Here is a 14,718-nt window from a genome sequence, read left to right on the forward strand (position 1 = left end):
ACACACACACACACACACACACACACACACACAATTCAATGTGACCTATGTTCCGCCATATTACAGGCCACGTGCAGGCTCCATCCTGCAATCTATAATATGATTCCTGGAAGTTAACATCTTTTCCCTTTATAGCACATCGGACGCTGTGCCTCTGCATGGGGGTGGGATTCACCCTACAGACTCATTCTGTTAATGCAGAGGGAATCATTTAATATGTTGCACAGTGCATTTGTAGACAATGCAGACAAAAGCACAGCTAGTGTTCCAATTATGTCTATTCCACAGAGGTCGCCTCTTCGTGGAGGTTTATCACATAACACATAGAAAATAGACGTGCTTTTGTCGGTACTGTCTGTCACTGAATTACCCCCTGCTGTGCACACGGTGTTTTGTATTTACTGGTGGCGCTACAGAACGGCCATATATTCCTGCTGTTTCTGTAATCATGAATGTCCTGTGACAATACAAACGTGTGTGAGACTAGCTTTACAAAAATGTGATACTTGCATAAAATCAGCAGCAGCTTCTAAATGATTTTATTAAATTCATCTTCTTTTTTTTCTTATTTGCCAATTTAACTTCTGTTGACACTTTGCAGACACACTGTGAACTCAGAGCTAATTCTTAAATTCAGGTCGGTTTGTGCCATAAAAATGTTTGAACAACAAATTTTGAAGTATGTAACCACACACGACACATGTAGTTCATTTGTGCTGACAGCTTATAGACCTGTATTATTGATGTAATGCTCTCGCTTAGTAGACATTCTGAAACTTACAGTGACTCGTGCTTTGCATTATTGATGAATACTCAAAGGGCAGACATGCTATAATGTATAATGTATACATTAAACTACAATGTATACTTCCACATTACATGTCTTGTTAACCCTTAATTGTTATTAAGCACCACAAGTCTGAGTAACTACTTGAGACAGACATCTGAGGGACACCATGTCTGACATTTTGTGCAATCAAGGTCTCTTAGTTGAAGATTTGTGAAAAAATCAAACCCAAACGTTCTGACCGACCGTTCTGGTGACTTCACAACAAAAGACATAAAGCAACTGATATTTTCAACTTTGCAATCGACTTTATCAGCAGTGAACAGAGAAAGAAGGCGGACAGGGGACAGCTGGGGGAAGAAGAGACAGACAAACAGACACATGACCTGAGGAGATCAAAGACACACACTCTTCAAAGCTTCAAGCTGCTCCTGTGACAAACTCCAGACCGAATGCACAGACATGCAGAGCAGACAAACACCTTTAAAAGCAGCCACTAACAGAGAGCCTTCAGGGCCAATACAATAACTGATCATCAACAATGGAGTCACCATGGGGTTCAATTCTGTCTTCATTTCATACGGCTGTTCCATTAACACACCGCACTCAGAGGAGAAAGCTGCTCACATCATGGAATGGTATTTACAACAAAAACAGCTGTTGTGGCCACCAGAAGATTGCGACACTTAAATCGCAACTGCATAACAAACTTGAACCACTCTGTTCAAGCTCCTTTGACGGCTGCAGGCAGAGAAAAAGGGGGTATTCATCAAATGCATGTCGTTTCACAAAGACAGCGTTTTCACTGGGGACATTTAAGGAGGCAGGAAAAGCACAATGAAATTCACAACGGCTCCGTTCCATTTAGTGGTGGCCAGGAGCCGATGCTGTGAACAGAGCCAGTGCTCTCACACAAGTGATCCTCAACAAAGATTTGTGGCAAAAGAATCTAAAATCCCATTAAATTCCTGCTGTTTTGCCATGACGACAGGCTGATACTTGGAGCTATGTTCAGGTTGTGGCTGCAAAACCTGCCAATATCCGGGAAACCTTCTCGAAAACCTTCTGAGAAAATGATTTTATCGCGTGAAAACACATTTTACAGTCTCTCAGCCTCTTTTGAAGGATTTACTGGAATCCTCCTCACATCCTCATGCCTCCTAGTGGACTCGGATTAGAGCCAAAAACAAACAGTACCTCCATTTACCGCAAGGGGATCCAATCAAATCCAGTCTGTAATTCCACCTACTCCACAGTCCCACAGACTGCAGCTTGAACTGGGGTTTGAACGACATACAATTGAAACACGCTGGATGTTTTCATAAACTCCTTTGTGTTTGTACTCCTCCTTCACACTACAGCGTCTCCTCTTCCTCCACAGCTGTGGCGCTGTTACTGCAAACGGGCAGAGTTTCATTCAAGCAGATATCGTCCACCTGCTTGGGGCCGCTGTCATCCGGTCCTTCTGGTATCGACGGGTCTGAGTTACTGATCACATAACCAGGGAGCGTGGCGTGCAGGACCAGAGGGGCGCCTGCGCTCCGGTCAGCACGGCTGGTGTTGAGCGTGGTGGAGCGGGTGGAGAGGCCGGCCGCCGCCAGGTGGGAATGGCTGCTGGTGCTGTTGTTGTTGAAGCCGACCACGACAGAGCCGTAGTGGTAACGGCCGCACACCACCGGGCCCTCCCAGTCAAAGGACGAGTTCCACCGCGTCCATGTTTTCTTGATCTCTGCCTGGACCTGTCCCAAGCAGACAAGAGAAAGAGATGGACGTCCACAACAACAAGCAGTGGGTGCAGATACTCTGAACTATGTGAAGCCGTTTGTGGGTATAGATTCCTTCATATAATCAGTTTTTTGTTTTAATAATGCGAAAATGTCAAGCTGAATCTTTGTGCTGGCTAATGATCCGCTCCTCCAACTGCAGTCTGATGAGCTGCAGCAATATCAACATACTGTACACACACAGAATTCCTGATCACTGCATTTTTCTTTGTTTGCATATTTTTCTTGTTTTTTTATTAATATGCAAACTCCTGAAAGCACAACGAACACACACACACACACACACACACACACACACACACACACACACACACACACACACACACACACTGATGGGGTGGGCGCACTGGGTCGAACAGCAATTGTGGTAATTACATTAGAATCAAATTAGTGGAGACAGAGGGGGCAGAGTTTAGGAGACATGGAGGGATGAAGGCTAAGACGATGAATATTTACACCATCCTACACAAGAGGAATATTAATCCTTTCATCTTCGTCTTGACTGTTCATCTCTTTGATATCTATGTGAACCTGTAGTTCCCTATAATAACGACAATACATGTTCAATTCATGTTAAATCCTTCTTCCTCTTTCATAAAGGGTTGAATAAATTTGATTAATTCAATGACGAAATCAGCTGTTTCTCCAAACGTGACACCACCAGGCCTCAATAAGACAAAAGGAACATTGCACAGGAAACAATCAACCTGACACACAGCGAACAGGCAGGACGATGATGGGGGGGGGGGGGGTTATTATCTCTGCATAGAACAGATAACAGATGGAGAGATAATAACAGGGTGTGTGAAAGGACGCAGAACGCACACGCCTCTACATACAGACTCTGTGCATTAGTTACAGCTTCAGTTCTAGTCTGATCCCTGACGTGCATCCACGAAGGTAAATGATGGAGGAAATGCACTGCAGATGCTCCGCAGCCACGCCGCAACAGCACCACCCAGTTTGGCAGACGGTTGCTTGAACTCAACCCCTGCCTCTTTACCTCCTCAGTCATTGAAATGAAGCGACGCCTACGGTCTTCCTCTTGAGGATGTGTTTGCATCTTAGTATGCGCTTGAACATCTTACCAAAAACACACAAACAGATCTAAAACTTTATAATGTGAGTGGAGCTCAGGCACCGTCAGAAAGTACACTAGGTCATTTCAGTTCGATAAGACTCTGCACTCACCTCTCCGTTGCAGTAGCAATAGATAATGGACACAAAGAAGCCCTGAGAAAGAAGAAGAGGTTGGAGAATGAGATGTGAACTCCCGTCTTATTTTCTTTTCTTTTGTCCGAATGTCATGGACATGTCATGCAATGTCAAGTCAAAATTGTCTTCCAGCTTATCTAACAACAAGAGAATGTCTTCCATTTCACATTCTGTGCCGGGAAAAGACTGATGTCTGAAGGTGATGGGTGACGGGAATATGTGATGGTGTGTGTGTGTCTGTGTGTCTGTATCTGTGTGTGTGTGTCAAACTAATACACCAAACATTTCCAACAAAGATTTATTTTGTTATACCAACCTAAATTATTTCTATCTTACTTACTTCCTATTTTTTAATGAGTTTGGTCATCCCGCCATCAAACTGTTTCACTGGCTGTCAGTCAGAGTAATTACCGTCAAATAATGATGATCTTGGCAGTGTGACAATCAGAAATTAAACTCATTTTCATGTTACTGCTAAAATGGACATTTTTGCCAATTAAATGTCGAGCTGAGCAACACAAAACAAGTGTGATGATGGTGATGATGGTGATGATGGTGATGATGATGGAGATGATGATGATGGTGATGATGATGATGGTGATGATGATGGTGATGATGATGATGATGATGATGATGATGATGATGATGATGGTGATGATGATGATGATGATGGAGATGATGATGATGATGGCCGTGTTGGCACTGTGTCTAATTAAATAGAGTTAAACAGTGTTGACTCTATTAAATGAGATCAAGTCTTGCCCCCACCTGTGATCCAACAACAAGGATGTGATCGGTCAATTGCTTTCACACGGCGCTCACTTAAGCCTCTGCTTTGCATGAAAGTTGCCCTAGGGTAGAAGAACTATTTCCATGGATCAGGACTCAAGTGTATTATACAATACGCATCTATGTGTTGTCTTAAGTCTCTCTCTCTCTCTCTCTCTCTCTCTCTCTCTCTCTCTCTCTCTCTCTCTCTCTCTCTCTCTCTCTCTCTCTCTCTCTCTCTCTCTCTCTCTCTCTCTCTCTCTCTCTCTCTCTCTCTCTCTCTCTCTCTCTCTCTCTCTCTCTCTCTCACTGTGGCCTTAAGACTCTCTTGCTGAACCAAGTGTGGTATTTATCCTATTTTCCTGTTTGGTTACATCTCTTTTGTCTCTTTGTAGTTCATTCATTGTTGCTCACATATCCCTTTGAGGAGATGGCATCGCTCTTTGAAGTAATATATTTTAAAGGTTTTCCTTTGTAGGGATCTTGTCTTCTTTGAGACCTTTGTGCTGACGGGAGCTATTTGTTCTGTGCATCCATAAGAGCCTTTGATGAATCATATGAGACCCTGCGCTCTACAAATAAACTTGACTTGCCTAGCAGGCTGCATAACCATCACCATTGGAATGTATGAACTTTTGAGTGTTTCCAATCTTTCTTCCCTCCAGCAAGGATTGCTTCAGGATCCTCAGAATTATATTTGCTCTTTTTCTTGGGACCACAAGTGGGGGAAGTAAAAACAACAGCTCTTGCGCAATTTGAAAGAGGATGAAGCGAATTGGACGCGTCTGTCTCATTGAAAGAAGAGCGAACGTACCTGGAAGGAGTTGAAGAACAGCTCGCAGTACATGCGGATCTCCCAGCTGGGCCCCTTCACTGTGTGAGGCATCCCCACAAAGACGATGTAGTGGACGCCAAACACCAGCACCAGCACCAGAGTGGACTTTGCCAGTTTCCTACGGACGAGACCAAACTGGGAATGAAAAAGTAGAAATGAAAGGCGGCCCTGGACTTTGAGCTTAATATGATGACATTCTTACTTTCAACAAAATATAAAAGCTTGGAAAAATCAAAGACAACTGACGAAACTGTATAACTAATCAACCTCCTGCCAGCTCTCAGCTTATCTAGGTGTCAGCTGTTAGAACGAAGTTGGTTTGACTGCAACTGCCCACTCCCATATTCTCTCACTGACACACAAAACATTCAAACCCCGGCTATTCTGAGCAAACACACTGCAATTACAACAATTTTCATGACACATTTAATGACAGCGGCAGCGGAGGAGAATAATGGTGGAGAATAATGATCGCACATATACAAGCCCTACAGCCGTGTGTGTGTGTTGTGATCTCATGCAGGGTAGGACATTTATAGGACATTTATCTTATATTAAAGTGAAATTAATTACAATGACACTATGTGGTTTGGGGTTTGCACTACATACAGTCCATTTAGTATGCCTGAGGACAGGTGTGTGTGTGTGTTCTATCCATAGCTGCTGTCCACACACTGAGGAAAGAATGTTGTAACCACTGTTGTTAAAGTAGTACATTACATTACATTACGATCATTTGGCAGACGCTTTTATCCAAAGCGACTTACATTACATTATATTACCACCCTTCGCAGAGGGGGGAGCAATTGAGTGTTCGGTGCCTTGCTCAGGGGCACCTCGGCAGGGACCTGAACGAGCAACCCTCCGCTTCTTAAGCAGAAGCTCTACCCACTCGACTACTGCCTCCTAGTAGACACGGGTGTTTAAAAAATGTAATATAGGTAGTCGCTCAGAAAATGGTGGTGGTTGTCTATCAAGAAGAAAACAGCTGGCCATTATTAGTGTTTCTTTCAAAAGGCAGAGGCAGCAGCATCACCGCTCAAGCCACACAAACCTGTACTGTTTCCTGGTGTCGTATCTCCCCGCGTTTGTCTCGCGGATTTTGGTGGCCAACACTCGCACGATGTTCACAAAGAGCACAAAGTTGAGCTGAGAAAGAAGAAAAGAAAATAAATGAGCCCAAAGTGTGAGAGCATTTCTGCCAAATCTACGCCCCAGAGACACTGAATGAGTCGTTTGAGGAAAAGGCAAATTGGGGCTGAAGTTAATCCACATATGTGTTCACTTTTAATGAGGATAGAAAAACAACTAGGGCCGGAAATTTGCACACGATTTGTAACTTGGTGGGTTTGCTCTTTGCATGACTCAATTCAAATCCAAAGCCTCTCTTTACACACATATAAGCACATATGCATAGAAAACACTGCTCTGATGAATACATACTGATGACAAAACACGAACCGGATCAACTAACAGTTCAATCATGCTCACTGAACCATAATCCATCCATCATCCTTTCCTGCTTTTGTCATCACTGGGAACTATCTCGGCATGCGTGTAGCAGGAACCGGCAACAAAAAGATGCAGCATTTACAGTCTGAACACACACAGCCAGCATCGACTGCAGAGCGTTCTAAAAATGACTGTAATCTCACGGCACACAGAGCACGTGTGATGTCACTATTCACACCACCGACATCTAGATAGAGAGTTAATTGCAGGGCTCCTCTCGTGTCATAACTGCCTCGTGCGTTCGCCGGCGGTTGGACACCCTGTGGATGATTGTTAGGAAGGAGACGGCGGAGGAGTCGGGAGTGCAAAGTCTCACAATGCAGCGGTGTGAAGTTTAGCTTTGGCATCAAATGGAAGAAGCTGTGAAACTGTGCTCCAACGTTTCATTAGAGAAGTCAACAAACCAGATGCAGAGCCGTTGCAGAGGCGGAGGAAAGTCAGCAGGATTAGAAAATATACTTCATTTAAGTTTTCAGTCAAACCTATACTTTACAGTTTACAAAGATGGTGAGAGAAAAATAAAAGAGGTAATTAATCACCAGAGAAGTTTCATTTGGGAGCTAAACTTGGAGCTTATGTTATTTCTGTAGTGTGCTGCTGATGAGGTATTGACTTTGCTACCCACAGGCAGAGGAGTTGCTGCTACTGTGTTAAGATGTTTGTGTTTTTGAGATAAGTGACTTTGGTCCTAGAGCCACATAACCTCTGTGTGTGAAGGTCCGCACACTTCTTGCTTGCATGTGTTATCTACGCTCTTTCATAAGCAAAGATAATTTTCTTTGAAGAGTTCACAGCAGTTAGGTGATAATCTCAGAGCAGCTGGGGAAATGGACGTCACAGCAAAGCATCATTTGCATATTCCTTTTTTTGTTTTTCGCGTCTCAATATTTCCCCTCTGATGCAGGCAGGTGGCAGGCTGGCAGAGAGAAGAGACACAGCACTCTGTTACTTAAGGAAACCCTTGACATTTGCTAAGGGGGGAGAAATCAATCCATTTTTAGCTAGGAGGAAGAGGAAGAGAGAGAGAGAGAGAGAGAGAGAGAGAGAGAGAGAGAGAGAGAGAGAGGTAGAGAGAGAGAGAGAGAGGTAGAGAGAGAGAGAGAGAGAGGGAGGTGGAGAGAGAAAGAACTTATTTGTTCTCATTCCCTGGATTGGCAAGAAACCCTTCTGCGTTTCCTTACATCGCATTTAAATACAAATGAGGCCCAGCAGAGGCGTGACGTGAGAGTGTGAATGTATGTAATGTATGCATGTGCACAGAACATTAGAGGGCTTATTTATGCACCCTTCAAGCACTTCGACTGCTTTCTTCTTTGATTGCACACATAGAATTACAGCAGCTCCTCATTAACGCTGTTGGCTGTTGTGCCCTTTGCATCGCTCTCTGAAAACACTTGCTGCTGGCTCTGTTTCCCCCCTGTTTCCAAGCAGCTAAGAGAGTCTAAGGTCTCAAGTAAGAGCCTGACAGATGGCCTCACATAGGTCCTTCTGTTTCAAGTGCAATGTTTCATTGTTTTCCTGTGTTGAAGCTCATTGTCAATGCAATGAAAGGCATCCTCTGCAAATGCCAACCCCCGTAAACAATATTCTCAGCAAAGTGTGGAGGCCATTAGACGAACACAATTACACACACAATTACCCCGATAGCTGTCAGGATGGGGACCTGGTAGATCCACTTAATATCACCTGCACTTAACTCCCAACACCTGCAGTAGAAAGAGGAGAGGAGAGGAGAGGAGAGGAGAGGAGAGGAGAGGAGAGGAGAGGAGAGGACAGAGCAGAGCAGAACAGGAAAACCCAAGGCTCAAAGTTTGAAACAGAATTGCAGGTAAAAAGTTTGAGTCTCTGTTGAGTGATTCAGACCGACGCTGAAATGGGAGAGAGAAGGATATGTGAAGAGGAGAAGAAGAAAAGACAGACAGGCGGACAGAGAGACAGAGAGACAGAGGGTTAAACATGAGGGCCAGTGATTTGAGTTCACTTCTTTCACTCCCTGGCTTGCTCTCCCCAGGGGGGTGCAGAGTGGTGAAAAGGAAAAATAGCGGGGAATATAGGAATGTTCTTGTCTGGCCATCACCAGCTGTGACTGACGGATACAAGCTCGCCTCGTCAGCCGCACATGTTTTGATTGAGTTCAAATTTATCACTCAGCACACGCTTTTCCTACAGATGGGTATTGGGGATGGAGATCTTTCCTGGGGGGATAGGAGAGCCGGCTCGGAATACATTTCATATACATTCCAGCTTGCATCTTTAATTGCACTTAACCGGCGAGTTAAATGTCACCATGGTTACTTATCAGTGCCTTCCAAACCTCTCACAGGTTCACAAATGTGTTATCATTTGACTCTTGTGATGTGTAACCGTATCATCAGTGATGGTCTCACCTTGCATCCGCCAGCGTCGCCCTGACAACGGCCCAAGCTGCCACAAAAAGAGCGGGAACACCTGAAATTACACGGGAGACGAGAGAGAACGCGGTGGACTTGAGATTCCAATTAACTTTTCAAACCCGTGTCACAACGTCAGGAGACATTCCCAGTGTGTTCAGCAGATCTGTAGCTGCTGTGGCGCTCCTGTCTTGTCTGCTTGTGGAAGGGAAGCAATCACATTGTTTCCGTTTTGGCACTCAACTCCTTCTGCATACTTCAACCTACAGACACCATGCAAACATCAAACGTTCCCAATATTCAGGACATTATTACTTTGACTTGTGGTGTTCATATCTTGAATATTTTCAGAAAAATCCTGATCAAACCCCATCAATTCTCCTCAAATTTTCTTCAGGCGCTTTATGACTTCAGGCCTTTCTAACTTCTTCTTACTTTCAGGCAGAGAAACCATTCAACCATGAGCATATGACTGTAATTATATGTAATTATATTATTAGAGCGTTATATTTGGTGTCAAAGCTCTGACACAGCGGAGACCAAGCTCAGCACATGTAGGAGTGACGAGGACACAGAGAGTGATGATAATGATGATGATGATGATGATGATGATGGTCCCCTGAGAGAAACCGGACAGGGACATTTCTTTGGAAATAGTCCGCCAATATCTGCCAACATCCCCACAACCGGCTGGTTGTAATGATCTGCCTTTCTGTCAAACCAAGTGTTTGTCATTTGCCTCAAAGGTTGATGGGTTGATGCAGGAGCTTTGACTTGAATAAAGCTGTTAGAGTCTGAGCAAAGTGCTTAGACAGGCTGCGAGGAGAACCTAACCTTACTTATGAGTCTGTGCACAACCTTTCAAATGATTACAGGAGACGGGGAGCAGCCTTCACTCATCCTCATATGCATAATGCACATCAAGCATAACTCTGGTGTACGTGGATTCCAGGTGAGAGGTGCCACAGCAGTTAGACAGAGCAGAGACATAGGATGCAGAGTAGGTAGAGCTTAATGTGTGAGCGTATCAGGGGAATTTGAGTTGTGTGCCTGAACTACTTAGCAAGCTGCATTCTTCTAAATGAACAGAATTTCAGCATGAAACAATTCCCAGCTGTTGGAGAAGATGGCTGAGTGAACAAGAGCCCAACAGAGCCCAACAGAGCAAACGCTGCAGTTTTCTTAACATAAGGAAGCATTACGTCTCACTGGTGCACGGTTTGGTTTTTTCTTTAAACCGAGTTGGCAGTTGTTAGTTTCATTTGATTTCACCGATTTATCTCAGTTCATTAATGTGCAAGGAAGATGTAAATGCCTCTCACAAAGGTCAGAAAATGCTAAACGGTTTGAAGTCATTGGATCATTGCCTAGCTGAGCATGGCATTACAGGTGTACGCACCCTTTCACTGTCACTCCAGTCAGAAGAGCAGACATGCATCCTGGTATTAACACTCCAAGTGATGTAGGTTGACTTTTTATACAGAGTGGGATTCATGCATTTTTTCTATTTTCAAAGTTCTCACAGACATAAAGGCTCTGTGCTTATCAAAGGAACCATGAAAGAACAGACAGGTGAACACATTCTTCAGATTCTTCAATTTATAATGCCTCCCTTAAGTCAGAATAGGCCAAAATATCCCCTGGCTGGTTAAGTCATCAGTTAGGAGCCAATGGGCGAATGAATAACCTTTCATTCCATATGCTGTTGTTTGTGACCAGGTGCAACAGCTCCAGAGTCCTGAAGGGAACTATGGGCAAAATCTCATTTTAACTTCTCGTCATGGAGCTTATTATGTCTGAAACTCAAGATTGGAGAAGGTTTTGGGAGGTGGTTATGGCACAGGACACTATTATGTGAACAGGATATAGATAGAAGCTCTAAAACATTGTCAGGGACTGAACAATGACCCCTAAATCATCTGTTATTCATGAAATACATCCAGCCTTTCATCATGTCGCCTGATTTGGGCTCGGAAATTATACTGACTAGACCTGCACCCGTCACAAGGTTTAAAGAATCCAATTAGTTAGACCAAAATACTCTCTGTTGAGCCATTACACTTTAACTTGAGCTTAGTCTGTTGTCATGGTGATTCTAGAGCACAGCCACCAGCCCGATGGGAGTTTAAAAACTGGAGGGGCGAAGATGAAGCATGTCTGGGTGCAGGTTAACATTCAATTAGGGAGTGAGTCATGTGTTGTGTCTGACCTGTTAGAGCAAAGGGAAAAGATCACGCCTCTGTTTTACTAAACATTATTCAAATGAGAGCAGCACGAGAAACAGCGGCGGTAGGATTGACCTTTTAATATCGTTTACATGGCTTATAGGAGGAAGGTAAAAGCATATCAGGACTGCACGTACTTGTGCACGGATGTGGGTTCCATTACAGCCTCGGGGAGTCATGGCCTTCGAGTTTGTGTTCTATTAGGCCTTTTATTTACCAGCACTGAGGATGGAAGGACACTTTACGTAAGGGAAAGTGTGTGGAAGATTACAGGAGATGGTTCAGTGCCCACCTGAAGCCGGGTACTGTAGGTCATCCTGCCAGCCACAACTACAATGACTTTAAATGATCACGCTATGAAGGCAAGGTAACTTTATTTGTATCGCCCTGTTCAAACATAATCCCAATTCAAAGTGTTTTTAAAGGAGTTACGCATTTACAAAGAGTTCATATCATCGCCTGTGAGACGGGTTTTCATTTGCTCAGAGAATATTCTTTCTATTCTGAATACAAGCACAGGGGGACTGTGGAGATGTTAGAATAAAGTGTGTTCAAACAAAAGGTAACCTACAGCAGAGTGTGATTGTAGCAGAGATGTGTGCAGTTGTTGTTGTGGTTCATGCGTCCAGCAAAACATCAGAATTTAAAATCATGTGAAAGTTTGGGAACTTACAGGAACTCACAGCTTTAAAGTGTCGCATTCTGTGTGTGTGTGTGTGTGTGTGTGTGTGTGTGTGTGTGTGTGTGTGTGTGTGTGTGTGTGTGTGTGTGTGTGCGTGCGTGCGTGCGTGCGTGCGTGCGCGTATGTGTGTGTGTGTGTGTGTGTGTGAGACATGCAGAGCGTAGACGCTTCATGTAGAGACCCTTAGGAATAGCATTTCAAAATATCAAACTTAATGATGGCTCACAAAACCAGAAACACGTCCCACACACCTGGTCCTTCACCATTTTGAGTGTATGGGAAAAAATAGGAAGGCTGAGCTTTGTGTTGTTAATGAACTGTTCTTGATCATTTGTGTTGACATCATCATGATGTACACTAATGAGGCGAGATGACATGTTTTCTTCGACATACCCCATCCAATGAGAGTGAGTCCCCAGAGGTACTTGGAGTCTGATCTGAAGGCCATGAAGATGAGGCTGTGGAGGTAGAGGCCTTCCACCAGGATCCAGTAGTAGTTGGTGGAAAGAAAATAAATGAACAGCAGCACCGTCACCTTACAGCCGATCTGGTGATGAAACATAAACAGGTTTAGTCAGATCCACAAACAGCTGCTTCTGACAACACTGCATAATGTCTGCATTAGTAAAGAAATATGGACATATGCATTAAATATGAGCAAAACCATTAAGAACTCACTCCTCCACCAGCTTGGTTAAACACTGAGCTGAACACTGACATGGACCTCATCTACGCTGCTGACTGGACGATGATGAATGAATGGCTGTTTTTCTAAATGGTCATTAGTCCAGGTCTTTCACTTATCGTCCGTCTTGTAATGGAAAAGATCTTAATACTCGCCATGTTGCATTTCACTTTGCTGATGCTTTTACCCTCAGCAGCTTACACAGGCGGTGCAGCACAAGGAAAGGAGGTAAAGTATCATGGAGCACTCTTGTGAATAAGTGTTAATGGCTGTAACAGGAGGATTAAGTCCTGGCGTTAGGTGTGGAGGTTGTCGCTGTACAGTTGGGAGATTAGGCCTGTTTATAGACTTAACAGTTCCATGTTCACATAAACGCAAGGATCCAATATTTTCACAGGTTCGCACCTAAAAGCACCAACTACTACACATGTGCTGTGACTGTGACTGTAAGAGGGGAATGTGTGTGCCGACAGAAGTGGAGGAAAAAGGGTAAGTGTGCAACGATGTCCTGGCTTGACTTCGGTGGTCCGCCCAGACTCCAGAATAGAGGAAGGAACATTTGTCTGTAGAACGACCACTTGAACATGGGGAGACACAAAGTTGTGCAGGTTTGGCTGAAGTGGAAACTCTAAATAGCCTGAGTGCGAGTGTGTGAGCGTGTGTGAGATCTGCTTGTTAACTTTCCAATAAATGTTCCACCTTTCCACCCTGCACACCTAGACACCTAGATGCAGTATAATGACCAAGAAGCAGAACCGGCTGAGGGAAGAGCGGCAGGTGGTCTTTGTAGATACACTGCAAGCACTTCAAATTGATTCAAGCGACGGGATGTAACTGGTGCACTTTCCTTTTGAGCTGAGAATGGAGATTCTTTGAATTCAAATGCCAGCAGACCTACTCCAAAAGTTACTTTTTAACTTTACAGGATTTTCTTAAATTTGCCGAAATCATCACGTGTTGACATGAATGCTCTGAGTGCTCTGTGTGTGTCTCTGTAGCGCCTCATACTGATCTGGTTTGATTTAGGAAAAATCTTTGAGCCCCCAAAATACCACCACTTACCACAAGGGGAGCCACTACCTCTACTGTCAATCATGTCTCATGTTCTCAGGTGGGAGGAGCTGTGATGCCGGACCGCAATAGGAAGGAGGGAGTCAACCAGATTTTTCGCCAATCTAACCCACAACCGCCAAAATCACAGACTGCTGCTTGAAGTATTCATTGTCAAACATAAATGAATCCTGCTCGGTCATTGGATGATTTAAGTGACTCTTTTTCCAGCCTTCCTACTAAAACCAAACTCAAAACTGTAGAGAGGGAGAAAGGGAATTAGGTACACTTTGTACTCACATACTGAGACTTGTCCAGCGGCGCCATGGTAACGGTTTTGAAATTGTCCAGCAGCACATGGTCAAAATCTTGAAGTCCGGCCGAGCTGTAGACGACTTTGTCTTTCACAAAGATGCTGACGGCTCGCAACATGAAGGACACAAACAGGTGCATGTGGATGTAGTTCCTGGTGCAGTGAAGACGCCTGCAGTGACAACACCTCATTGTTGTTTCACATATTAATTGAATTCACAAGTAATTGCCTAGGAATGGTTCAGACATGCTTAGGGGCTTTCTGCAGGGCGACAAGAGGAGGGCCTATCTTAATTGACTAAACGACATGTTCACAATTTCTCTAAGGTCGATTTGTTGGCCTAGGGTGAAAGAGTTGGCGTCGATTATAGCCGTTAAAATGTGAGACTTTTGGTCTTAGATTTGTGACAGTGGCAGTGTTTGGTCACACGTCCACGCCCCCTTATTAAAACAACTTTATGAGTGAAAACAAG

General features: G+C 44.1%; 1 protein-coding gene across 1 annotated transcript in view; it reads right to left on the minus strand.

Moving 5' to 3' along the window:
* Positions 1 to 1,867: 1,867 nt before the first annotated feature.
* pth2ra (parathyroid hormone 2 receptor a) overlaps positions 1,868 to 14,718 on the minus strand; it is a 29,262-nt gene continuing 16,411 nt past the window's right edge. Inside the window, exons 10-17 of the mRNA XM_076161959.1 lie at positions 14,234 to 14,417; positions 12,592 to 12,745; positions 9,289 to 9,349; positions 8,541 to 8,607; positions 6,444 to 6,538; positions 5,369 to 5,507; positions 3,763 to 3,804; positions 1,868 to 2,526 (exon numbers count right to left, since the gene is read on the minus strand). Coding sequence (XP_076018074.1) covers positions 2,143 to 2,526; positions 3,763 to 3,804; positions 5,369 to 5,507; positions 6,444 to 6,538; positions 8,541 to 8,607; positions 9,289 to 9,349; positions 12,592 to 12,745; positions 14,234 to 14,417 — 1,126 coding nt within the window. The 3' untranslated portion in view covers positions 1,868 to 2,142. The remainder of the gene's footprint in view (positions 2,527 to 3,762; positions 3,805 to 5,368; positions 5,508 to 6,443; positions 6,539 to 8,540; positions 8,608 to 9,288; positions 9,350 to 12,591; positions 12,746 to 14,233; positions 14,418 to 14,718) is intronic.

Source organism: Genypterus blacodes, unplaced genomic scaffold (genome assembly GCF_046128005.1).
Source record: "Genypterus blacodes isolate CSIRO-AG114 ecotype Tasmania unplaced genomic scaffold, CSIRO-AGI_Gbla_v1 ptg000118l_1, whole genome shotgun sequence".
Classification (NCBI taxonomy): Eukaryota; Metazoa; Chordata; class Actinopteri; order Ophidiiformes; family Ophidiidae; genus Genypterus; species Genypterus blacodes.